This window comes from Scyliorhinus torazame, unplaced genomic scaffold (assembly GCF_047496885.1).
Source record: "Scyliorhinus torazame isolate Kashiwa2021f unplaced genomic scaffold, sScyTor2.1 scaffold_656, whole genome shotgun sequence".
Lineage (NCBI taxonomy): Eukaryota > Metazoa > Chordata > Chondrichthyes > Carcharhiniformes > Scyliorhinidae > Scyliorhinus > Scyliorhinus torazame.
Window position 1 is genome coordinate 68,116 of NW_027308383.1, and position 27,876 is coordinate 95,991.

Sequence of the window (27,876 nt, forward strand, 5' to 3'; positions counted from 1 at the left end):
TCGGAGCTGACAGACCAACAGTTACTCTAAGATCGGCAGCACCAGAATCTGCAGTACAATCATACTGTTTAAACCAGAAGAGATCTATTGGTAATTGGGTGTGTGACCAACCAGGGTCATGTGAAATGATTTTGTAGGCAGGCATAGTTGAGTAGTTTTGGAAAGCTCTAGCATAATAAATGGTGCGTGCCTGGATCATGGCACAAAATTACATGTGGGATATCTGATATCTGTGCCTACACATAGCTTTCTGAATTTCTGGATGTTTGTGCCTGCAGGAAATTTGACTGTTATTCAATTATCTTGATGTCCATTATTACTGCTATTTTGTTTCTCTGGATTTTGACCAGGGCATGAAAGAAATAGGGGTTAAATGATCTGGAATTAATACAGGAATATTAGGTTAAAAGTTACTTTGGGTGAACTCTCAGTAAAACATTTTAACAGGAGTCAAAACTAGCTTGCAAATACAGCAAAGTTAACTGCCTTCACAAAAGGGACGATCCTTTAAAACAGAGATGTGGAGGAATTTCTTCAGCCAGAGGGTGGTGAAACTGTGGAACTCACCGAGTGTCCTTAAGACAGAGATAAATAGGTTCTTGATCAATAAGGGGATCAGGGGTTATGGGGAAAAGGCAGGAGAATGGGGATGAGAAAAATATCAGCCATGATTGAATGGCGGAGCAGATTCGATGTGTCGAGTGGCCTAATTCTGTTCCTATGTCTTATGGTCTTCACAACAATGTGAATTCACTAATAAGAAATTCACACGCCTAAAAAAAACAGTATTCTATTGGTCTTGCCATTACATTCGAATATACAGTGCTACTTTTGATAATTAAAATCACAATCCGATAAAAGAATGCTAGGCCTCAAGTCTTACTATTTTGCTGGACACTGTCCCTTGAATAAGCAACATTGACCCACACGACTGTTAACTTAAAATCCAGTTTTCGATAATAATTCAAAACAACATTTCCTCGAAATTCAACGGGCAGCCTTATTATAATAGGTTGTCCTTTTGCCAAATATAGTATATTAATTAGTGATAGTCTATTATTGATAAAAAATGAACATCTTCCACGTAACCTTTAATTTAAAAAAAAAAATTTAGAGTAATCAATTATTTTTTTTTCCAATTAAGGGGCAATTTAGCGTGGCCAATCCACCTACCCTGCACATCTTTGGGTTGTGGGGGTGAGACCCACGCAGACATGGGGAGAATGTGCAAACTCCACACAGACAGTGACCCAGGGCCAGGATTCGAACCTAGATCCTCTGTGCCGCAGTCCCAGTGCTAACCACTGCGCCACATGCCGCCCCCACGTAACGTTTAATTAGACGATCCAGAAATTCATTATAAATATCTCGACTCAAACTCGAATTTTCAAATTTGTTTGATTCTTGTAGATTGACTACAAACATGTTCTGAACCTAGTGAATCTCTCAAACTCGGGGATTAAGGTAATATTATTTAATATTTGATGGATGAGAGCACAGTTACTGAGGAGTCCACCCAGACCCTTATAATATCCGGAAAATTACAATCTATTTCAGAAATAGTAAAAAGTCTATCAAGGAGAAGGTAATAATTCTGGTTGATTTGAATCCTTCATTCGGACATTGGGCCAGGCTCAGAACCCAGTTACATGCCCATGGGTCTAGTACCCTTCGACTGAGATTAAGGGGAACTAAACAGAAGGCTCCATCGGATCGTGAATAAAAAGCTTCAAATATTAATGAAGGGCTGTAATACACCACAATAGTTGGTATTATAATTACTAGTTATTCTGCTGGAAGGAAATTATTCCATATTTATTTTATTTCCTAAGGAATGGGATGAATGAAGGCGGCGTGGTTACTATCTGTTGCAACGTCATGAATGGATCTGTAAATATTTTCTTGATCAAAATTCCTAACAAAATTGTAAGCTTGTTGCTTTTGAATAAATTTACAATTTTACTGGAAATGTCAACCAGAGGGCCATGACATTGTTGCTATATGCAAACAAATTCTCCTCCCATGGTGAATTGAATGGATTATTAGCACAGTTCAATTGTCATCCTAATGTGTCCAAACAAACGAGCAAAATTGATATGACTTCTGAAGCATTTGGTTGTACCTGGAATCTGTGTTCCCTGTCTCTATTATTCAACAATGGAATATGTTTGAAAATAGCATAGATGAGTGGGATCCACATAAGTGTTAAGGACACGTCTGATGGTAAATGACGAGTTATTCCAAATCCCAGAAGGAAAACTTGAAGCAACCGCCCTCAGCTGCATTTTTGCAGTTGATGTGAGGAATGGTTTGAAGTTGGGAGAATGATGTCCCAGATGTTTTGTGATGATGTTAAATAAAATAAATGTTAATTAATCAATAAAAGAAACAACAATAAAATACTGATTTCCAGTCTTTGTCTTCAGAAGGGATTCCACACAACCTATTAGGACTCTAGTAAAAGATTCTTCCAATGCTGCAGCAGGAATTAAAGGCGCTGGTTTTATTACAGCTTGTGGTTTTCCTATCATTTGACATGTGTGGCATGTCTGACAGAACATGACTACACCTTTACGCAATCAGGCCTGTAAAACTGTTCCTGCATCTGAACCCGAGTTTTCCTTATTCATCAAATGCCCCCCTAATGAATCCTCATGAGCTACTCACAGAATGTCCTTCCTATACCAAGACGGGTATTACAATTTTATGTCCTTTTGCCCATTTCTCATCAACTTGAACACGAGTGCGGCAGCACGGTGGCGCAGTGGGTTAGCCCTGTTGCCTCACGGCGCCAAGGTCCCCAGGTTCGATCCCGGCCCTTTGACACTGTCCGTGTGGAGTTTGCACATTCTCCCCGTGTTTGCGTGGGTTTCGCCCCCACAACCCAAAAGATGTGCAGGCTAGGTGGATTGGCCATTCTAAATTGCCCCTTAATTGGAAAAAGTGAATTGGGTACTCTAAATCTTTTTTTAAACTTGAACACGAGAACGCTTTCCACTTTCTCATTAATTTATTATCCTTCAGATGGCATTTTGGAGTATACTGTGCTGTTTGATATATCTGCTTTATCTTCAGATCTTGTTGCTGTAGCTCTGTTAACCTCCTTGATCTTCAGCTTCACTATCCTCCAATTTTTGTACCTGAACCATCTTATTAAAGATACTATAATTGCACTTGATTCACCTTGCCCTGTCTCCAAACTCCTCCTGTTTCATCTTATGTGCCTATAAACCAGGGCTTTCTACCAGCAACATTTGTGTGGATTGCTTTTCTATCGCCTGTTTAACCACATTAGGCATCGCTATCATCAGTGACCTAGCTTTATCATTCCCCAAGATAAATTGAACTCCACAATAAGCAATTTCTCGAGGGCAGCACGGTCGCTCAGTGGTTAGCATTGCAGTCTCACGGCGTCGAGGTCCCAGGTTCGATCCCGGCTCTGGGTCACTGTCCGTGTGGAGTTTGCACATTCTCCCCGTGTTTGCGTGGGTTTTGCCCCCCAAACACAAAGATGTGCAAGGTAGGTGGATTGAACATGCTAAATTGCCCCTTAAATTGGAACAAAATGAATTGGGCACTCTTTTATAAAAAAAAAACATTTTTTTTAAAGCAATTTCTCTACTACTCCTACACTCACTTCTGTCTTCAATCTACTTTATACAATGGAATTTTCTTTGTTTCCCTGTGAGTTCCATTTATTAAAACTACTTCTTGAAACATCCATCTGGGCAACAGATATCCTCATCTAAAACACTAATGATTGACTCGCTCCCATTTTCATCTTGAAGACGTGAAAATACTTTTTCCTCACAGACAAAATCTTTAAACATACCTGCTACCTGCTGCTTACCATGATTTTGAATAGGCTGTGCACACATTTTCACTCCTGCAGCCAGTACTGTTTCTTGCTTTTCACTGTGAATAAATCCTACCTGCTTATCTTGTTCTAAAATCTCTGACTTCATAGTTAGAATCATAGAATCCTTACAGTGCAAAAGGAGGCCATTCGGCCCACTGAGTCTGCACCGACCCTACAAATGAGCACTCATACCTGCTGAGATTAATTTTCTCAACCTTGCCCCTCACATGAGGTGGCGATTCTCAGATTAAATCACCACGAGTGAGCTCTCCCCCTCAAAGGGAAAAGCAGCCGAGGATAATGTGGGACTATAGGACTTTAATAGTTGACAGTCATCTGTTAGCTCTGCTGCCTGCCTAGTAGTTTTAACATTTTGTTCCTCCACATGAGTTCATGTCACTGAAGGCAGTGAATCTTTAAATTCTTCCAAAGGAATCACTTCTCGAAGGACTTCATAGGTTACCTCAATTTAAATGTTCTTATTCATCTATCAAAGTTACTTTGTTGAATTCTTTCACATTCAATATAAATTGGTTCAGGCTGTTTTCTTACATTTTGAAACATTTGTCTATATGCCTCTGGTGCCAACTCATAAGCACTCAGGACAACTTTCTTCACTGTAAGATATTTCCCCAGTTATTTCTTCTGAAATTAGCTCTACCTACTTAAATGAAAATGAAATTAAAATCGCTTATTGTCACAAGTAGGCTTCAAGTGAAGTTACTGTGAAAAGCCCCTAGTCTGCACATTCCGGCGCCTGTTCGGGGAGGCTGGTATGGGAATTGAACCGTGCTGCTGGCCTGCCTTGGTCTGCTTTAAAAGCCAGCGCTTTAGCCCAGTGTGCTAAACCAGACCCTGCCAACTACTCTGTAAAAGTAATGTACAGATTCCTTTCGGCCGCTTCATCTGTTTAGCTAGTTTCACAAATTAATTAAAACATGCGGTCACATCTCTTCCTTCAAACTTTGCAAGAAACTGTATGAATTTAAACATCTCCCCACTGGATTCTATTCTAGAAATAACTCCATCCCTTCCGCCTCGAGGTACTTCTTGAATTGTCAGCTTTCTTGGTCTCTCCATTTCTCTTTCCTCCCTTTCTAATTTTTCCAATTCTCCTTCTGCATTCTTTCTCTCTCTTGGCATTCTGTCTGCTTTGAAGCACTCATTCCCTTTCCCTTTCGTCTTGTTCTCTTTCCCTCTCTTCTCGTCTCCTTTTTTTTTTCTTCAATTGAATTTGAACCTAGTCCAGTGGCTTGCCCCTTTGCGAACTCGATCTCTTGGGTACTGTTTCCAATCCCAAATGCTGCGCTATACCTTCAATTATGGCTGCTTTCCCCCCCGTGGATAATCCCAATTGCAACCTATCTGACAATTCTGTTAATTTAGCTTTAGCGGGGCAGCATGGTGGTGCAGAGGTTAGCATTGCTGCTTCACGGCGTCGAGGTCCCAGGTTCGATTCCGGCTATGGGTCACTGTCTGTGTGGAGTTTGCACATTCTCCTCGTGTCTGCCTGGGTTTTGCCCCCACAACTCAAAGATGTGCAGGAAAGGTGGATTGGCCACGCTAAATTGCCCCTTAATTGGAAAAAATGAATTTGGTACTCTAAATTTAAAAAAGAAATTTAGCTTTAGCTACCTTGCAAACCCTTCAATGTTACATATTTTACTCCCAGACCAATTTTAACGATTGGCACAGCCATTTTACAGTCACCCACTTAGAACCACTCAGTACCACACCTGGTCCAATACTATCCTCACTCTTGTTGCTTTTAAATTGACTAATTCCAAGCCAACCTAGGAATTATTATTTTAATATCCTGCCAAGATTCCCCAATTTTCTCAAAGACAAAGTCTGATGGTAACTGCCAAGTTATTTTAAATTCCAGACGGTAAATTTGAAACAACTTCCCTCAACTGTGTTTTTGCAATTGATATAATGTGAGGAACGGTTTGGAATCCAGAGATTGATGTCCCAGATAAGCCTATTGCCTTGAACGAAACACAGTGAGTGTACATCTATTTCTTCTCCCATTAATACTTGCTTGTGCTATAATCTTAGGTAGAGTTAGGATAAATAAATCAAACTCGAGTTTCATTTCAGTAAGGCTGTCTCATTGACTTGTGAGACTGGTGTGGAGTTTGTTGTAAAAAATGGGACATGCATCAGAAAACACAGCTCCAAATAATGTAGATCTGAGGGCTGGCTTCCCTATAAATAAAAGGGTTAGGTGTGGAAATTCATAATAAGTTAAACCTGTAATAATGACATTGTAATCATTAATCATGCAGTGTAAATGTCAATGCAAATTGAGGATATGAGCACACTGCAATTGTTATTGTGGTGCAGCTGAAGAACCACATAGCCTGTGTGTAAATTTGTGTACATTAATAATCTTTATTGTCACAAGTAGGCTTACATTAACACTACAATGAAGTTGCTATGAAAAGTCCCTAGTCGCCACATTCCGGCGCCTTTTTGGATAAACGGAGAATTCAGAATGTCCAAATTACCTAACAAGCACGTCTTTCGGACTTGTGGGAGGAAACCGGAGCACCCGCAGGAAACCCACGCAGGCACAGGGAGATGGTGCAGAACAGACAGTGACCCAAGCCAGGAATCAAATCTGGGACCCTGGTGGTGTGAAGCAACCGTGCTAACCAATGTGCTACCATACCGCCCACATGCTTCTGCTAGCTTCAAGAACAATAATATTATGGGAATGCTGTCACTTGTACGTTCCCCTTCCAAGTCATGCACCATGCTGATTAGGGCATGCACCATCATGCTTGCATTGACACTGAATCATAATCCTGGAGTTCTCTACCTAACATTGTTTTAAGGAATGCAATGCTTCAAGGAGAAGCCTGGTACGAACTTCCCTGACCAACTAGGCATGGATAATTGACATAAACTGGTCTGCAAAGCCCATATCCTGAGAGCTCATTTCCTTTAATCAAAGAAAAATGCCATTGTGCAAGCTGCCAGAAATTTAGTACCATAATAGAAGTTGCTGCTGAGTGTCTGGGGCTATGAAAGAGGTTAATGTGATGAGCAGAAGTTAAGAATGAAGTGACCCTGCAGCAAAAATGCAGGGTTAGAATTCCTCTGCACCCTCTTCCGACTTCTTAGTGGGATATTTCTGAGAATTCAACAGAAAGTTGGGAATGGTAATTTGCCTTTCTGGCTGTGAAGCAAGATTACACAGTAACTGGAGAACATTTAACACATTGTAAGCATAGTAATCAATCCCTATTGTATTAACATATTTCAGAACATTGGTAAGGGCTGTTCCTTTTACATAGCTGTTTAATTGAGTTTCTTTTTGGTATATTCTTTTAAACTTTCTTAAACACCTAAGGACATTTGGTTATTCGAGCCATAATATATTCACTGCCACTGCTTGTTTTTGTTTTGTCCCTGCGTAGTTCAAACAACTGAAGCCTGCTTTGCTAATCTCATTTTCTTTTTGAGTAGTTAGTTTGGCAGCCATTTTGTCAGAATGGCCTTCTGCCAAAAGCTTGATGAAGGCCAGCTTATAACCAAAAAGAAAATGGCCAAGACACTCTCCTACGTATTTCTCAGTGTAATCCTAAAATCACCCACCGAGTCGAGCCCAAGAGCGAACGAATGCTGTCTGGAAGTTACACCAGATACGTTTGGTGGGGATTGAATAAATTGATCACTCTAGTGAGAAAATGCCTTGATAGAGCAGTACGGTCGCCAAGCTAAATCCAAATTGGTTGTTCTAGATTAATTGGAACGAAAGCGGCTTTTTAGCAGGATTTTCACACTAAAGACACCAGCGAGGGGCATACTTTGCAATTAACTCTTCTCATGCCTGTAAATGTATGCCTGCTAAAGAGTTGGTGAGTGCATTGATTGCTGGACTTTGGTTCCTCCTTGGTTCATTGTACCTTTGCTGAGGATTTGTGTTGGGTTGCAATTCTGGCCCTAAAAAAACCTTTCTTTACAAAAGATGACATCCGAGGTCACAAGTGTATGGCAAGCTGCCGTGTACAAAATATATTTGTCCATACATCCCCCTTTTCATTAAAAAAGGAAGAAAAATCACCCACCATCATGGTTGATAATGAAAATCATCACACTTGAACAAAAAAAGTGTTCATTCTAGTTTGTCCTTACACATGCAATTCACATTCAATCTTGTTCAATAGAAATAGAACATTACAGCGCAGTACAGGCCCTTCGGCCCTCGATGTTGCGCCGACCTGTGAAACCAATCTAAAGCCCATCTACACTATTCCATTATCATCCATATGTTTATCCAATGACCATTTAAATTCCCTTAATGTTGGCAAGTCCACTACTGTTGCAAGCAGGGCATTCCACGCCCCTATTACTCTGAGTAAAGAACCTACCTCTGACATCTGCCCTATATCTATCTCCCCTCAGTTTAAAGCTATGTCCCCTCGTGCTAGCCATCACCATTCGAGGAAAAAGGCTCTCATGTCCACCCTATCTAATCCTCTGATTATCTTGTATGCCTCTATTAAGTCACCTCTTAGCCTTCTCTAACGAAAACAGCCTCAAGTCCCTCAGTCTTTCCTCATGAGATCTTCCCTCCATACCAGGCAACATCCTGGTGAATCTCCTCTGAACCCTTTCCAATGCTTCCACATCCTTCCTGTAATGCGGCGACCAGAACTCCAAATGCGGCCGCACCAGAGTTTTGTACAGCTGCAACATGACCTCATGGCTCCGAAACTGAATCCCTCAACCAATAAAAGTTGACACACCGTACGCCTTCTTAACAGGTCTTCTAATGGTGCATGTACAAGTTATTATTGGATATTCGTCTGGTGTCTGCTGGTTCCTGGGGTGATGTTGCCTCCACGAAGTTGTTGCCATAACAAGTGTTGCTGCTGTGATAAGTGTTAGTTACTGTGATTTGTTGAGGACCAGCTGATCTCTGAAGCTGATGGTTATTAAGTTCTTTGTTCAGTTGGCAAAATCAACTCTTCCTCAAAAGCTGTCTGCTGTGACGGAGCAGCTTTTCTGGGTGCAAGTCGATGTCTGTGGTGACAATCTATCCGATCGTTCTCTTTCACTGTGTACGATCAAGGTGAGAGCTGCTCTGCACGAGTTCCAGGTTGGCTGACTTTTGATGAGTGTGTTGAATGTTTGCACAATGACCAGCTCTCCAACTCTCAACATGGCATTGATTTAACACATTTATCAAAATTATATTTGTCTTTCTGTAATTTCATTTCCATCGTGTCACTCATTCAACTTAAGCCTTCAGTAGGTTTTTAGCTCCTGGAAAAGAAGTCTGGGTGTAGCTTGGCATTAGTCGCTAGACTAGAGAGCTTTTCATGCCTTCAGTAGTTGTGTTTCTCAGGGCAGCACGGTGGCGCAGTGGTTAGCACTGCTGCCTACGGCGCCGAGGACCTGGGCTCGATCCCGGCCCTGGGTCACTGTCGTGTGGAGTTTGCACATTCTCCTCGTGTCTGCGTGGGTTTCACCCCCGCAACCCAAAGATGTGCAGGGTAGGTGGATTGGCCACGCTAAATTGCCCTTAATTGGGAAAAAAATAATTGGGTACTCTATACTTATAGAAAAAAAAGGGCTCATCAACCCATATTACCTTGTACACACTGTGCTGGACCTACCTTTTTAAATCATCCTTTTGACAATTTTCAGTGCTGCCTCAGGGAGAGTGTCGAGATGCTATGTAATGTTAAATTTCCCAATCATTCATTTCTTTTTAATAAATTTAGAGTACCCAATTCATTTTTTCCAATTAAGGGGCAATTTAGTGTGGCCAATCCACCTAACCTGCACATCTCTGGGTTGTGGGGGCGAAACCACGCAAACATAGGGAGAATGTGCAAACTACACACGGACAGTGTCCCAGAGCCGGGATCAAACCTGGGACCTCGGTGCCGTGAGGCAGCAATGCTAACCACTGTGCCACCGTGCTGCCCTAAATTTCCCAATCATTCATGAAGCACATGAATTCTTCATTTGTGAACTGAGGGCCATTGTCACTCATCACAATGTCAAGAATGCCATGACAACTGAAATGTGCTTTCAGGCATTTTATGGTCTCACTGGTAGTTGTTGACATCAGCTGGTCAGTAGTAGTCAATGGTGACGAGATGATCAGTTCCCTCAGTGCAAATAAGTCTATTCCAGGCTTTTATGATCTGCCTGTGATGTTTTGAGTCACAAGTAACTTTTCAGCTTGCTTAGCTTGATCTTCATTATAAGCATTGCACTGGCTGATGTGATCCTTAATTTGAATGCTCATGTTTGGCTCGTAGAGTACTTCCCTTTCCTCCTTCAGGCTAGAGTCGGTTCCTCTATGGTTTACATGGATGTGCTTCAGCATCTCTCTCCTGATCTCTTCGGGGATGATGACTCTAGTTCCTTTGCGCGCAATGCCATCTTGGGCAATCACTTCATTTCTGTCTGCCCGATACACACTCATACAGCAACACGTCCTTGTTAGTTTCAGGCCATCCTTTCATCGCTACTTCCTGTAGCACTTGGAGAGTTGCACCTTGTTGCATAGTTTGCTTGATGTGAACAAGATGCTTGTCTGTCAGATTTAATATCGCTCCTGGCTTGATTACTTCCAGAGCATGTCACAATGTTGCTTCCCATTGAATCTGGAAGATTTTGCGTTCTATACGAGCATCATCCAGTTTCCTTCTAAGGGATTGCAGCTCTCAACAGTATGTTGGTAATGTACATCTGCTTCCCTTGCCTGTACTTCATTTACAAAGATATCATTTGGAAGTGAAACAACACCCTTTGCAGATGCTTTGGAGCAGATAGAAACGGTTTGAGAAAATGCTTTGAAGTGGTTTGTGGTCAGATTCTACTGTAATTTTCTCTATCCCGAACAGGTACTGATAAAATGCTCCCAAGCAAAGAAAATAACCAGGCACTCTGTCTCAATCTGTGCAGAGCAGCATTCAGTTTGCTTTAACACTGAGGATTCGCATACATCCTTACCGAATGAGGGTTGCTTCAAGTCCTATTTTGCGAGCATCACGCTGCAGGGTGACTTCATGCCTCAATGTTAGATGAGAATAAAAGCTGCTGCTTGTTCTGTGCACCTATACCACTGTACATACTTTGCGTGGATGTTCATACTCTGAATTCAAACTTTGGTTTAGATTTATTTGATTTATATTTTGTCACTTGTACCAAGTACGGTGAAAGTATTGTTCTGCGTACTGTTCTGGCAGATCACTGCATACATAAATATATAGAACATGCTTTAATAATTATAGAACATAGGGCAGCATGGTAGCAAAGTGGTTAGCTCTGTTGCTTCACAGCACCAGCGTCTCGGGTTCGATTCCCGGCTTGGGTCGCTGTCTGTGCAGGTTTTGCATGTTCTCCCCGTGTCGGTGTGGATTTCCTCCAAGTGCTCCGGTTTCCTCCCACAAGTCCTGAAAGACGTGCTGTTAGGTGAATTGGACATTCTGAATTCTTCCTCAGTGTACCCGAACAGGCGCCGGAATGTGGCAACTCGGGGCTTTTCACAGTAACTTCATTGCAGTGTTAATGTAAGCCTACATGTGACAATAAAGATTATTATTACATACTGTAATAACGGTTATAAAAGATGGAGGAAGAGGTTCTGCATGGGAGAGCTTGCAGAGTCTCCATGCTCCAAAGCCATCTTTGGCAGGGGGTTCAAATTTAAAGTCCAGCTGCAGCCTGTTGTTATTTTTGTGCCCGCTGTCCATCAGAAAGAGGAAGAGCTGGTCCGATTCCCTTGTAGTTGGCCTCCTTGGCTCAGTACAGGTGTTTGGAGAAATGATCGATCAGCTCTGCGATCTCTTTGCTCCTGCTGCAACTAAAGAGAATCTAACCATCATCCCTTCACATTGAATGGCATTACCATCACAGAATCCCCCAATAGCAATATCCTAGGGGTGGTGGGGGGCTACCATTGTCCAGAAACTGAATGGGAGTGGCCATAAAACTATTGTGGCAGCAAGTTCACAAATCCAAGCTATTGTTGGTTGTTGCATCTCCTACAATTCTCGCCTTATTAGATTCAGAGTGACATCCTTTCGCTGTCAGGACATTACCAATATACTTTACCTCAGACCTATGTACCTCAGTCATCTTCAGTTGCTGTTTTTTTTTCTTGTTCAGCTTCAGGTGTATCTGGGAAACCTTCTTTAACAATCTCACTCGATTCTGATCATGGTCTGCAATATTCTTACATCATATCTCCACCTCCATAGACTGGCAGATCCTCAACGATAACTTCCACTGCTGGAAGATCATTGACTATCTCATGTTGATAGCCTTCTGGAGTAACATCAAATGGAATATGCAGCCATTTGTATCTCGCAGATGGTATCCAGAACATAGTCATGAAACTGACCGAATTATGCCCCGAAGTTTAAAAATGTGCTGCTGTGACCGAAGAAGGCCTGGATATTTTAATTGCTGTGCATCTTTACAGTAGAACTCTGCATGCATCCAGAGATTTTTTTAAAAATAAATGTTTTATTAAAGTTTTTCCAATCAGCGATTTTACTTACTGCTCCCCTAGAAAGTCAAGGAAAGGTTGCCACCGCTGGGAGAACCCCATCGAGGACCCTCTCAAGGCGAACTTTATTCGCTCCAGGCTGAGGAACCCCGCCATGTCGCTAACCCAGGTCTCCCCACTCGGGGGTTTCGAGTCCCTCCACATTAACAAGATCCGTCTCCGGGCTACCAGGGAGGTAAAGGCCAGTACCTCGGCCTCTTTCGCTTCCTGCCATCCCGGATCCTCCGCTACCCCAAATAGCGCTACCGCTGGACTCGCCTTCACCCGAGTGTCCAAAATCCTAGACATCACTCCTGCAAACCCCTGCCAGAATCCTTTAAGCGCCGGGCATGCCCAAAACATATGGGCATGGTTCGCCGGACTCCCTGTACATCTCGGGCACCTGTCCTCCACCCCAAAAAACCTACTCATTCTTGCTGCCATTATATGTGCCCGATGCACCACCTTAAACTGGATTAATCTGAGCCTGGCACATGAAGAGGCATTCACCCTGCCCAGGGCATCGGCCCACAGGCCCTCATCCAGCTGCTCGCCCAGCTCCTCCTCCCACTTATCCTTCAACTCCCCCACTGAGGCTTCCTCTACCTCCTGCAGCTCCTGATATATGTCCAACACCTTTCCCTCCCCTACCCAGACACCAGACTACCCTATCCTGGATCCTACGTGGGGGCAACCGTGGGAATGTCCCCACCTGTTTTATAAGGAAGTCCCGAACCTGAAGGTACCTGAACGCATTCCCCGGGGTCAGGCCGAACCTCTCCTCCAGCGCCTGCGTGCTGGGGGAAACCCCGTCAATAAACAGGTCCCCCATCCTCCTAATACCTGCCCTATACCAGCCTTGATACCCCCCCATCCATCCTACCTGGAGCAAATATGTGGTTATTCCGTATCAGGGTCCACACCGAGGCCCCCTCCTCTCCCATGTGTCTCCTCCACTGCCCCCAGATCCTCAGTGCCGCCGTCACCACCGGACTTGTGGTGTATCGCGCCGCGAGAACGGCAGCGGAGCCGTAACAAGTGCCCCTAGACTGGTGCCTCTACACGACGCCCCCTCCTCCATCATCCATTTCCTGATCATGGCCACATTGGCCGCCCAGTAATAACCGCAGAGGTTCGGCAGAGCCAGTCTCTCTCTCCGCCCCCCCCGGCTACGCTCCAAGAATACCCTTTTGACTCGCGGGGTTTTATTCGCCCACACATATCCCGTAACAATCCTATTCACCCGCGTAAAGAAAAACTAGGGGATGAAAATGGGGGGGCACTGAAATACGAAGAGGAACCTGGGGAGAACCGTCATCTTCACAGTCTGCACCCGTCCCGCCAGAGAAAGCGGGAGCATATCCCACCTTTTAAACTCTCCCTCCATCTGCTCCACTAGCCGGGTTAAGTTGAGCCTGTGCAGGGCATCCCAGTTCCTGGCCACTTGTATCCACAAGTACCGAAAGCTCCTCTCCACTATCCTGAGCAGGAGCACCCTCAGTCTCTCCTCCTGGCCCCTACCGTGGACCACGAACAGCTCTCTCTTCCCCACATTCAACTTATACCCTGAGAACCTCCTGAAGTCCCCCAGATAAGCATGACCTCCCCCATCCCCTCTAACGGGTCTGAAATATACAACAGCAGGTCATCCACGTAGAGGGAGACCCGGTGTTCCTCCCCTCCGCGCACCAGCCCCCTCCAAAATCCCGAAGTCCTGAGCGTAATGGCCAGCGGCTCGATTGCCAGGGCAAACAGCAACGTGGACAGGGGACACTCCTGTCTCGTCCCCCGGTGCAGCCTGAAATATTCCGACCGTAGCCGGTTTATGGACACACTCGCTACAGGGGCCTGGTACAGCAGCTTGACCCACCCTATAAATCCCTCCCCAAATCCAAACCTGCCTAGCGCCTCCCACAGATACTCCCACTCCACCCTGTCAAAGGCCTTCTCCGCATCCATCGCAGCCACCACCTCCCCCCTCCCCCTCCGAGGGCATCATGATAATATTCAGGAGCCTCCTCACGTTCATGTTCAGCTGCCTTCCCTTCACAAAACCCATCTGGTCCTCCCCAATCACTCCCGGGACACAGTCCTCTATTCTGGTGGCCAGAATTTTTGCCAACAGCTTGGCATCCACGTTCAGGAGCGATATTGGCCTGTAGGACCCACACTGAAGTGGATCCTTCTCCTTCTTCAGGATAAGCGAGATCAATGCCTGCGACATTGTCGGAGGGAGGGTCCCTCTCTCCTTTGCCTCACTGAAGGTTCTCATCAGGAGTGGGCTCAGCAGCTCCGAGAACTTCTTATAAAATTCTACAGGGAAGCCGTCCGGGCCTCGGGCCTTGCCTGTCTGCATGCCTGCCAGCTCCCTGACTACCTCCTCCAACTCAATTGGGGCCCCAAGTCCCTCCACCCGCTCTGCTTCCACCCTTGCGAACCTCAACCGGTCCATAAACTGCCTCATCCCTTCCCCCTTCCCGGGAGAATCTGACTCCTATAACCTCCCACAGAACTCCCTGAAGACTTCATTACCCCTCTCTGGGCTCAGCACTATGTTGCCTTCCCTATCCCGCACTCCCCCAATCTCTCTGGCCGCCTCCCTCCTGCGCAGCTGGTGCGCCAGCATCCTACTCGCCTTCTCCCTATACTCATAAACTGCCCCCTTTGCTTTCCTCAGCTGTGCCTCCTCCTTCCCCGTGGTCAGCAAGTCAAACTCAGTCTGTAATTTCCGGCGCTCGTTCAACAGCCCCACCCCCCACCCCCTCTGGGGCCTCCACGTACCTCCTATCTACCCTGAGTATCTCTCCCACCAACCTCTCTCTCTCCACCCTCTCCTTCTGTCTATGGGACCTAATGGAGATTAACTCTCCCCTAATGACCGCTTTCAGAGCCTCCCAAACCAGTGCCGCCGTTACCTCTCCTGTGTCGTTCGCTCCCACATAATTCTCAATACTCCTCCTTATCCACCCGCACACCTCTTCGTCCGCCAGCAACCCCACATCCACTCACCAGAGAGGGCGTTGACCCCGTTCCGCCCCCAGTCGCAGGTCCACCCAGTGCGGGGCATGGTCCGAGACCGCAATGGCCGAGTATTCTACCCCCTCCACCCTCGGGATTAACGCCCTACTCAACACAAAGAAGTCTATTCGCGAATAGACTTTATGGACATGGGAAAAAAAGGAAAACTCCTTCGTCCTTGGCCGCGTAAGCCTCCAGGGGTCCACTCTCCCCATCTGGCCCATGAACTCCCACAAGGCCCTGGCCGCGCCGGCCTCTTTCCCGTTCTGGACTTGGAACGATCCAAGCTCGGATCCAAGACCGTATTAAGATCCCCTCCCATTATCGGGTGACTTAACTCCAAGTCTGGGATCCTACCCAACACGCGCCTCATAAAGTCCGCATCGTCCCAGTTTATCCTGCCTGATGAACGACCACGCCTCGTCTGGAGTATCAAAATAGTGGTGTCTGTCCTGGTATGTTACCCACAGTCTCGCCGGGTGCAGGAGCCCAAACTTCACCCCTTTACTGTGGAGGACCGCCTTCGCCCGGTTAAAACCTGCACGCCTCCTCGCCAGCTCAGCTCCCAGGTCCTGGTAAATTCGGATCTCGCATTCTCCCACTTACTGCTCCGCTCTTTCTTCGCCCACTGCAGGACTCGCTCCCGGTCTGCCAAGCGCTGAAACCGTATCACCATCGCCCGCGGTGGCTCGTTTACCCTCGGCTTTCTGGCGAGAACCCTGTGCGCCCCATCCAGCTCCAAGGGCCGCGGGAAGGCCCCCGCGCCCATCAACATCCCCAGCATTGTGGCCACGTACGTGCTCGCGTCCGCCCCCTCCGCTCCTTCGGGAAGGCCCAGGATCTGCAGATTGTGGCTCCGAGACCTGCACTCAAGGTCATCCAGCCTCTCCTGCCATCTCTTATGGTGCGCCTCCACTTTCACTGCCAGGCCCAGGATCTCGTCCTCGTTCTCCGCCACCTTCTTCCTCACCTCCTTGATCTACTTCTCCTGCGCCTTCTGGGTCACCACAATTCTTTCCATGGAGGCCAACATCTCCGTTTTCAGCTCCATGAAGCAGTTTTTAAGGCGCTCCTGCTGTTCTCTGGCCCACTGGGCCCACACCTCCCGATCTTCTCCAGCCGCCATTTTGTCCTCCCGGACCTTCTTGACCTTCTTCCCCGGGTTTGTGCGTCTGCCGGCTCCGCTCCTGGTTCTCTCCATGCACCACCGGGGGGAGCCCCTCCACGTCCGTTCCCCCGCCTGTCCCTCCTGTCAATTACCGCCGCCGCTCCTTTTAGCGGCCCGAAAAACTGATCCCGGCGGGAGCTGCCGTTCGCGTGACCTAGCAGGTCATGGCCGCTACCCCATGCATCCAGAGTTAACGGGGGTTATTCAGGTAGCAACACTCTTGGTACAAACATGAACGTATTCTTCCTTTCATATTTTATCAAAAGCTGTGTTTATCCATTCCCCTTCCTCCTGAGCTCAGTTTGGCTGTGTGTTCTAATGGGTTTAATGTCAGCACTTTGGCCTTTTGTTTAGTAGCTACTTCCAACAGTTATGTATCTGCTGAAACTGGTAATGTTATTCATTTCTCCCAGTAAGTAATTCATCATAACGGCACTCTGATGAAAGAATCTTTGCAGCCTTCCATTACTGCTTGCCAACCCCATTGTTTCCCATTCCAGCAAGCACGATCCGACGCCAGAAGAGTTGTGAGTTTATACAAAACTGCGCACCATCCAACTTTGGCAATCTTTCCTATTTGGGTAAAGTTTTGAACATCATTGCAGTAATCAAGGTTTGAAAATGCAATGATTTAAATAGCTTTTTTTTTCTGGGGAGGGGGGGGGTGGGAGGAGAACAATGTAAAAGGGAACCAGGAGCTGATTATAAAATATTTTCAGACAATATTTAGTAGGGATGGAAAAAAAGGTAGCTTATCTTGAAATTGTTTGGTGCTGTTACTTTCTGAGGTCAGATACAAATGTTTTTTTTTCAAAGGGACAATTTAGCATGGCCAATCCACCTAGCCGACACGACATTGGGAGTATGTGCAAACTCCACATGGACAGTGACCTCGGGCCAGGGTCAAACCCAGGACCTCAGTGCCGTGAGGCAGCAGTGCTAACCACTGTGCCACCATGCCGCCATCAATTACAAAAGTGATGTATGTGCTGTCTGAATGTTTGAAGTAACAAGATAGGTGTATAAATATACACCTATGAATATTAAAATACAATTTTCATACCAGAGTTGAAGGACCCTATACTGACTGGAGTCGCAATATCCCAAGTGAATTTCCTGTAAGCAATATGGCATCCATCAACTGATTATGTAATGCTCTAATTCTAAGTAAAAGTTCTTTGGGTAGTTTAAATGTATCTCTGATTGGATATTTGCACAAGAAAATCGTGCTCCATCATTCTCGGAAGCAGTTATTGTAGCTCTTGTGATACGGCCATTTCTTTAATAATCTTTATTGTCACAAGTAGTCTTACATTAACACTGCAATTAAGTTACTGTGAAAAGCCCCTAGTCGTCACATTCCAGCATCTGTTCGGGTACACTGAGGGAGAATTCCAAATGTCCAAATTGGCTAACAAGCATGCCTTTCGGGACTTATGGGAGGAACCTGGAGGAAACCCATGCAGACACAGGGAGAACGTGCAGGCTCCAAACAGAAATGACCCAAGCCGGGAATCGAACCTGGGACCCTGGTGCTGTGAAGTAACAGTGCTAACTACTGTGCTACCAAAGAGGATGTAACGTGCATGTAAAAGTAGATCTGGTTGAGGAGTTTGTTTTGTTTTTACTGAGGCAAGTGGATTGGTGAGGGTGAGATCAGAATTTCCTCTTGTGTTGGTTGGCTCACCACCTGCCGCAGACCCAGTCTGGCACATATCTCTCCTTCAGGGCTCAGCCGGAAGGATGATGGACATTGAAGTGCTCCTCGTATATGTGCTCTGCCCTTGCTGCCTTTCCAATTGGTGTTCAGCTTTTAGAGTGCTGATTTATCAGCTGATGGAGGCTGCTGAATGATAATTAGCATGAGGTTTCCGTGTCCATGTTTGACCTGGTGCTACATCCTCTGACTGTACACCACTGTCCTGCCACCTCTGGTGGATCTGCCATGGGGGCAGGACGTATCCTAATGACCGAGGAGTCTGGAATGTTAGCTGGAAGTAGGATTCAGTGAGTGAGATTCTGGCAGGCAGTTGCTAGCCTAATCTGAGGGGCAATTCTCCCAATTTTGGCAGATTTTTGTGAGAGAGATTTTGAGATCAACTGGACTGGAAATGCCCACTTTCATATTTATCTCTTTTCACAATGATGCAACTGTGACTTGCTGGGCCCTTCACGCTCTTTCAGAAGGCAGCTAAGAGTTGGCCTCATTGCTTAAAGTCTGGAGTCACATGTACACCAGACTGATTAAGCATGGCAAATTTCTTTCCCTAAAGGTCATTAGTGAACAGATGTGTTTGTACAATAATCCTTGCTATCCAACCACAGTGTGTGGGTAAAACAGTCAGGATCCTCGCAGCTAATTATTTTTGGATACCAAAAACCTTCTAAAACTTACTCTTGGTGCCTGTGTGTCTGAGAAAATTAGTGCAATTTGAAGAGTCCTCTTGAACCAGTGCAATCTGGGGGTCATGGAGTCTGATCCAGCATTCTAAGAACCAATGTAAATAATCAATCATGGAAAAATGAGCACAAGTGCCTTTGGGTGTAACTCATGTTCATAATTCCCCAACCTTTTGCGCCGGTTCAGCTGTTTCCAAGTGGATTGTGGCTATTACTGGTGTTGTCACTTCTTCCTTCACCTTGATGCTAAGTCTTGCATTTAAAACGAGGCTAGGTATAAAACTGGATCGGATGGTAAGATATCATCTCAATTTAATGTTAATTCCTTGTACAAAAAGCCATTCTCTAGACCGTGGGTGTGCTGCCTTCCTGTTCCATGTTGTGTTGTAACCACTTGCTCGCATGATAAATCCTCAACCAACTTTGCAGATTTGCCATTTCAGATTCAAGGAAGTTTATGTCCTAACACATTGTGGGATGACTGTCTCTTGCATCTATTCTTTTCAATCAATATGGATTTTTTTTAAGAAACAAAGAAATAAAATTTTGAGGCAATTAGAAATTATTTTATTTGGAATACCCCGTGTTCAATGTTAAGCAGTAAAAGTGAAATGGCAGCTTTAATAACTGCAGTATAGAACTCGTGAGAACTGGACAAGTGTGGAATCTACAGAGATTTTGGATAAGATTCTTTTGATAGTCACATACCTAGTTTAAAAACTGTTGAAACTCTATCTCGAGCAGCCAACAGTTGATTTTCATAAGGTTAGGCTGAGTTGAAGCCAGACCCCAGAAATAAGATGAAAGGAAATGTCTCAACTATTCTGACCTCCAAAACCATGAGTACATGACCGTTTATCTGATGTGAGAGTACTATCACTGTGCCAAGCTGACACCTGCGAACCATTTCGATCCAATGTTAATACTTTCAGTGGGTGATCTCATTTATGCAAGTCACTTCGCCAAGTCTGGGTCTTTTATTAATGAGTAACCTGGGAATATCCTTGTCTCATCAACCATTTAAATTTGTTAGACTTTCAGAAAAGATCACGCTGACCTTTATCTGCAACTTTTCTTCAGTTCCTTGAATTAATTCATCACCAATTAAAATGGCAGCATCACTAAAATGGAGCATTGTCCAAGGCTGAGAAACGAGCTATGGTATCTGAAAGATTTGGATTCGATTTATTGTCACGTGTACTGAGGTACAGTGAAAAGTATTGTTCTGCGTGCAGTCCAGACAGAATAATCTTTATTGTCACAAGTAGGTTTACATTAACACTGCAATGAAATTACTGCGAAAAGCCCCTAGTCACCACATTCCGGCGCCTGTTCGGGTACACAGGCAGAATTCAGAATGTCCAAATTACCTAACAGCATGTCTTTCGGGACTTGTAGGAGGAAACTGGAGCACCCGGAGGAAACCCACGCAGACACAGGGAGAACGTGCAGACTCCGCACAGACATTGACTCATACCGGGAATCAAACCTGGGACCCTGGAGCTGTGAACCGTGCTACCCACTGTGCTACATGATTCCATACATGAAAAAAGCATAGGACATTCGTAAATACACAATGTAAATACATAGGCATGGGTGAAGCTTACGGAGTGCAGTACTACACAGTAGAGAAGACGTGTGAAGAGATCAGTTCTGTCCATAAGAGGGTCATTCAGGAGTCTGGTAACAGCGGGGAAGAAGCTGTTTTTGAATCTGTTAGTGCGTGTTCTCAGACTTTTATATCTCCTATCCCTTGGAAGAGAGAATAACTTGGGTGGGAGGGGTCTTTGATTATGCTGCCCGCTTTCCCAAGGCAGCAGGAGGATGGGATGCGGGTTTGTGTGATTGAAAGGAAATTGTGTAACAAAATTTTCCAGTTTGCAGTAATATTTGTATCCATGCTTGTGTCTCTTTTTACAAGTGATTTTTCAAAAGATTAATAGCTTTGTTTGAGGAGAGTTGGAGCAGGTAAATTTTGGAGCTTGTAAAATTTGTCATCCCTTGCATCAACACACCTTGGTTGAGATTCTTCCAATTGGAAACTAAGTGCTCCATCAAAACAGTGATTCCTGCTGGTGTTAGGAGCGAACTCGACGTGGCACTCAAATGTTTTACCCAGGATCAAGTTTTCTGTGCCATTCAGTGGCACATCGGAGTTGTTGCTGGACCTAATCTCTCTGACAGGTCCCACTCTGATTCCAAAATGCCACTGCAGCGCCCCCTACCGATCGCTGGCAAAGTCCTCCCACCCTGATCACTGACGAGGCCCCCCCCCTTCAAGCCACTTGGCAGTGCCAACCTGGTGGCTAGCCCTCTGAGGGGTGGTAGGTACCCTTACTTGCCTCCAAGGTGTCGAGGGGGCTCCTTCATAAAAGGTGGGGGTCGGGTGCTTGAAATTAGCTGGACGGGCTCAGGTCGGGGGTCTTTCCTGAGATGGTGGTCATTGAACAAGTCTTCCCATCTGCAGCCATTAAACCCTTTAAACACTCAGCATGCCAAGTTCAAAGATCTGTAAGGTGATGGTAAACCCCCTTTAATGTGGGGGAAACTTTTGAAGTGGTTTCTTTTCAGTCAACCTAATTGCCCTTTTGCTTTCTCTAGCCTATTTGTTTGCCTAAAGCCTGAGATTTTTAATTGTTGAATAAAGAGGCTTTCTACAGAACCTTTGTTTTAAATTTATGGACTAGTGGTCATTATCCAGCATATAACAGTATTTGTATATTTTTAGGCAATTTTGAAGTGATATCATTGAATATTTTTTAAAAGAAGCTGGTGTCTTTGCCAAAAGAGAAACTCCAAAGAGCAAGAAAGGAATGTTACCTCCGTATTTGGGGGTTTCTGTGCAGCTTGACTCCTGAACGTTTCTTGAAATAATGTTGCAGCACCTCGCAATGTTTTTTTTTCTGTAAGAAGGCTGTTTAAAAGTGCAAACACTGATATGAGATGCAAGAATTATGTTGCATCACACCGCTGCCAAAACCCTGGAACTTCCTCCCTAATAGCACTGTGGGTGTACTTACATCAAATGGGCTGCAGTGGTTCTGGTAGGCAGCTCACCACCACCTTCAGAGGGCAGGTGGGGAACAAATGCTGGCCTAGCCAGTGACGCCCACACCCCGTAAAAATGAATAAAAGAAGATCCAGTGAAATTTCTCACTTTAGGGGAGCACCTTTTCATAAGACTGGTAGCCAAATGCTAAACTCATAGCAGTGATTTTAGCTAAATTTGGAAGCAAATTTATCAGTGTTTGCTGCAGTAGAATTTGCACCAGCATTTAAAGCAGGAATTTCTCATGCTTACAGACTATTGGAGACAGATTATGTGGTTATCATTTACTAACATGCATTGTGTTTCAGCCACTCGGGGTTTGCAAAGGAATTGGGAGGGGGTTCACAGTCCGTCTGATGAAAGGACAACAGCTCGTCATCTTTGATCCATGAAGCCAGATCTGCTGACTATTTCCAGCATTTTCTGTTTTTATTTTCGATTTCCAGCATCGAGAGTATTTTGACTCATTAGCAATCGTAGTTTGTTAAATGGCTTGTGGAGAACAGTTAGAGTATCACATATTTCTATTGTTAGTAGAGGCAGCTTTAGGTGTGGCGTACCCACTATTTACCTAAATGATTTTTTGTCGTATACGCCAGCAAGGAGCACAAGGTAGCTGCAAATTTGCAATTAGGCCTAGAGATTAAATGTCAGTGTGTGCTGTCTGGTTCTATTCATTGTGCCCCAAGAGAGGACCTGCTGTATAAACAGAATGTCACTCAGCTTGTTAAATAAATCCTGAGAAAGGTTGAATGCCGATTAGTGACTATTCCGACATTTTTAATATAATAGTTCATGTTCAAACAGCCTTACACAAGTAGCATGTCATCATTAGAGCAGCAAAGCATAACCATTCCTTTTTGTTGCTGCAGGTGATGAATATGAGGTGTGCGCTATTTGTTTGGATGAGTATGAAGAAGGTGACAAGCTTCGCATCCTGCCATGTTCACATGGTAAGCAAGTACTTCTTGATCCTGTAACAAGCAAATTTCCAGCACATCAATATTAGATGGTGAAATTTGTATTCAATAAAAATCTGGAATTTTAAAAAGTCTAACAATGACCTTGAAACCATTGTCGATTGCCCGAAAACACCATCTGCTTCACGAATGCCCCTTATGGGAAGGAAATCTACCATCCTTACCCGGTCTGGCCTACTTGTGGCTCCAGACTCACAGCAATGTGGTTGACTCTTAACTGGCCCCTCAAGGGTAATTAGGGATGGGCAAAAATGCTGACACAGCCTGCGATGCCCACACCCCATGAATGAATAAAAAAAGATTAGCTTCAGCCCCAAGCCTCTTCTTACACACCAAAATAGAGAATTAAAATGTCTTTGCTATTTGTTTCCTCTATATTTACCCATTTCATACTCCTAGTTAGAATTTCATGACACTGAAGTGCCAAATGTACAAATGAAAAATGCTTTTTAATGTGACCTGATTCTATCTCATTCACAGTCCACATGTCCATGTCACTGTTTATTTCTACACAAACCTGTCAGCTGATCTAATGGAAGACTGAAGGATAAATATGGTTAATTACTGTAGTAATTTGCAAATGTCATAAAATAAATTTTTGTGTTTTCCCCCTAATTTATGTACCTAGCGTACCACTGTAAATGTGTGGACCCATGGCTGACGAGAACAAAGAAGACCTGCCCTGTCTGCAAACAGAAGGTGGTGGCATCTCAGGGAGAATCTGATTCGGAAACTGATGATGTAGACAGCAGCCATGAAGAAAACGACGATGCCTCCGAGAACACACCTCTGCTGAGGTCATCACTGGCTTCCACTAGTGCTCACTCTTTTGGTACCATGTCAGAATCTCGATCTCGCCAAGAAGCAGTGGAGTCATCGGAATATGAGGAAGAGGGAGATAGCAGCGAGGCTGAGGATGGAGTCAATGAAGAGACAGTAGTTCAGATGCAGCAGGAAAACCCTGAAGCCATTGTTGAAGAGAGAGGAACGAGAGAGTCTGCCGCAATAGTTTGATTTTGTTTTTTTTTAAAAGAACACATGAAACCTGCACACACTCTGAAACGATGTGTCAAAATTAAAAGTTCAGGAATTTTTTTCCATTTGCTTTGCCAGTTTATGCATTGCAACTTCACAACATATATATGCAAATTTTGTAGAAATTTAATGTTTCACTGCTCTCTGCTCATTTTTTTTGCTAGAATGAAGTGCGGCAACCGTCTACCGATGTTTGGGGGTTAACATCAAACAACACTGATGCTTCCTCCTCCCTCTTCTTTCCCCCCCCCCATCTCAATCATTGCTGTATTTTTTGCAATAGTTGCAGTACTGCTGGCAACCTGTAAAACTGTTACATTGATCATCCAACCATGGTGGTCATGTTCAACATGTTATCCAGATACTAAGAAAATGATTTTAACAAAAACAAACTTAAACAAAAATGGCTCTCAGTTTCTTTGTAAAATGCTTCGTATAATCATGTTATTATAGCGATTTCCTGAATGTTCTGCACCAGAACCCAAGAATCCTCCTCAAATTGTTTCAAATGTAAGTACATTTTGCTTAATTTACCCAAAACGATTTATTGAAGTTGAAATTCTCAACTCATTTTGAATTTGGTTTTTAAATAGGGATATGCTGCATCTGGTTTGTAATTATAAATCAATAAATTTACCCACTTAAAAGTAGGAATTGCCATACCAGCCTCCCCGAACAGGCGCTGGAATGTGGCAACTAGGGGCTTTTCACAGTAACTTCACTGAAGCCTACTTGTGACAATAAGCGATTTTCATTTTCAGTTAAAAGGCTAATTTTCTCCTGTGCATTATGTATTTATTAGTTTCCAGTTTTATTTTAGTGATTTTTTGGGGGATTGCAGCCATCGAGTAGAATCCAGTAGGGTAGTATGGAATACTTTGTTATAATTCCCAAGTTTGGTTTTTAATTGAAGCTACTTGAACAAACCTGAGCACTGCTGCCTCACGCCGCTGAGGACCTGGGTTCGATCCTGACCCCGGGTCACATTCTCCCAGTGTCTACGTGGGTCTCACACCCCCCCCCCCCCCCCCCAAAAAAAAAACATGTGCAGGGTAGGCGCATTGGCCATGCTAAATTGCCCCTTAATTGGAAAAACAATTGGATACTCTACATTTATTTTTTAAAATACTTGAACAAACTTTCTATTTTCTGTCATTTTGTTCAATCACATCTAGTTTTATCTGCGCTATGTACCATTTTGGTGTATAAATAAAATCGTAAATGAAGATGATTCTTAATTTTTAAAAATACTGTAATGGAATTAACTTCCAAACTATTGCATGTGATTGTGATGATGCTGCTAACTGGATGTGATATTTCACACAATTTATTTGAAGTTCTTAGCTGGTCGCTAATTGATGTGGTTGACTGGGAAATGTAATCAAATGTCAAATTGTTAACGCCATATAATCAGTGGTATTTCTTTCCATCTCTTGCAACTCATCACTTTTATTATATGGGTGACAATATGCATGTTATTTTGGTGACAATTAATTGTCCATTGAAAATATGCAGAAAAAGCCTAGCTTGTGACAAAGTAACATTAAGACTAGATTTGATCTATATTATGGACCACGTTAAGTTTCCAAACGATCTTTTTAGATTTTCAAAAAGCTAGACTGGGTACTTATAATTGGAGTGATGTAAGTGTGTGGGCATTTCTTAAAGATGGAGACAGGGAAGGGCAGCACGGTGGCAGTGGTTAGCATTGCTGCCTCATGGCGCTGAGGTCCCAGGTTCGATCCCGGCTCTGGGTCACTGTCCGTGTTTGCATTCTGCCCCCACAACCCAAAAAGATGTGCAGGGTAGGTGGATTGGCTATGCTAAATTGTCCCTTAATTGGAAAAAATGAATTGGGTACTTTATTTTTTTTTAAATTTAAAGTGGCAACAGGGTTTGACTATGATCTTGATGTCTTTATCCATTTGGGCCCTACTAGATATTTTTTTTAATGTACAGAGATCTGTTGTTCTGAAGTAGTTGATTTTCTGCATTAGAATTTTAAAAATGTTTGATCCTATCTCTTTCAGATTCTGCTTCCAATTCCTCAAAACTAAGATTTATTTTTAAGGCGTGTGTTGGATGTGCTATTTTGGTGTTTGAATGTGCCTTATGTATTTTTAAAAAACATTATCATATCCCCCTTGCTGCCAAAATCAACTTTAAAATTGAGGATGTGTTCACTGAAATGACTAAGTTCTAGCACAGTGGAATCTTGGTCCATGCACGTTTGCAAAGTTAGTAAAAGTATGTATGGAACTTGTGTACTTGGATCAGCTTATGGGTTGATCTTACATTTGTTTTCGTTTTATGAACATAGAACCTTCAAAAATTGTAACAGAATGATGGTAGATGAGGCGAGGGGGGGAGCCATAGCTTTATTCAGATTTTGTGGCAATGGAAAGTTTGAGTAAGCTTTGCAGTAAATCAGATAGGCATTAAAGAGTCAACCAGTCCCTCAAATCTAAAACATCAGACTCTGGAAATGAAATGCAGCTGTTTATTTCCCATCCTCCATGGCATTCTGTTCATTTAGCTTGAGCTGCAGAATAAAATGTACCTGTTTGTATTTGGCATGTGTCCCTAACATAGCAATGCCAGCTTACCTGATGTAATTTCATACAAGTGAGTTTATGGATCATTGTTCCTACCCAAAATGAATGTTTTACAATTCTAACCGGTTATGGAATCGTGGGCACAACATGATAGTATTCAACAAATGCCTCTTTGTTGGATAACCTTTTTAATCTAGTGTTTATAAACATGGGATGACCTCATTGGGACAAGTGGCTGCAGACTGTTAACCCATTTTAAAGGAAATAAGGCTGTTGTGCAGATTGTCCCTTTCCTGAGCTGCTGCAGTCCTTTTATGCCACTGAGCTGTTATTGACCATAAGTTCCAAGAATCTGTTTGGTTCTGTTAATGGACAATGCACTGCTGCTATATAACACATTGATGGGCAGCCCAGCTTTCACCATGTTGAAAAAGCCATGAGCACATGAGGCACATCTGATTTTTTAAAAAAATTTTAATTTGCTGTAATATTGCACTGATCAGCTTCAGAGGTTGCAAGTGTACCTGCCACTGTATTTTGAAATGTTACTTTATCATTTAATATTGGTGCACGGTGTTGGGGTGGGGCAGGGGGTTGTATAGCTCAGTTTGCTATAATAATGTTTGTAAATTAATTCATTCCATTCAACTAATTTTGTACTCTATTTTTAACCTGCATTTTTTTAAAACTTAAATTGACATGACTAGGCGGGAATGTGTCCAAAGAAAATCCACCTCTTTGGCTTTGTTCTATCCCTCCACCCAGTATCTATTTTCATTTTTGAAAACTTTACACTAAGTTGATTCACCCAAAGATAAATATTTGATTTTTTCCCTAATTTTTGAGACACATTCCCCCAAAGTAAATGTAGACATTTCAAAGCATTAATACAAGAGTTCATTTTTGAATGTGTTTATAAATGCTGTAAATGTACAACAGTTGTAAATAGAATACACAGCACTCCAAAGCTATAATACAAATGTATCCAGTTCTCTTTTCAAATAAAGCTATGTAAATTGAAAAGTTGGGCTAAGATCGTGTGATCATTTCATGGAATAAAGGACAATATTTCCAAAGGCCTCATTTTTAGTGCAAAAGTAAATTTGATTCTAGTTCAAGAACAGGGCACACTAACAAAACATGGGTTTTATTTTCCCATGTAAATAGCCACAAATTTAGTCTTGCATCGTGACCTTATGACCACAGTAGGGCCAACTGATGAGAGCCTGATCCAATAATTTGAGGTTGGATATTCACAAATTAGCATATAATAGAAATTCCAGCCTTTATC

The 27,876-nt window shown here is 43.7% G+C and overlaps 1 protein-coding gene across 1 annotated transcript in view; it reads left to right on the plus strand.

The window, feature by feature from the left end:
- The window catches only part of LOC140406573 (E3 ubiquitin-protein ligase RNF13-like), a 91,436-nt gene extending 63,828 nt beyond the window's left edge, over positions 1-27,608 (plus strand). The window contains exons 3-4 of the mRNA XM_072494572.1: positions 22,888-22,968; positions 23,624-27,608. Coding sequence (XP_072350673.1) covers positions 22,888-22,968; positions 23,624-24,009 — 467 coding nt within the window. The 3' untranslated portion in view covers positions 24,010-27,608. The remainder of the gene's footprint in view (positions 1-22,887; positions 22,969-23,623) is intronic.
- Positions 27,609-27,876: the final 268 nt, after the last annotated feature.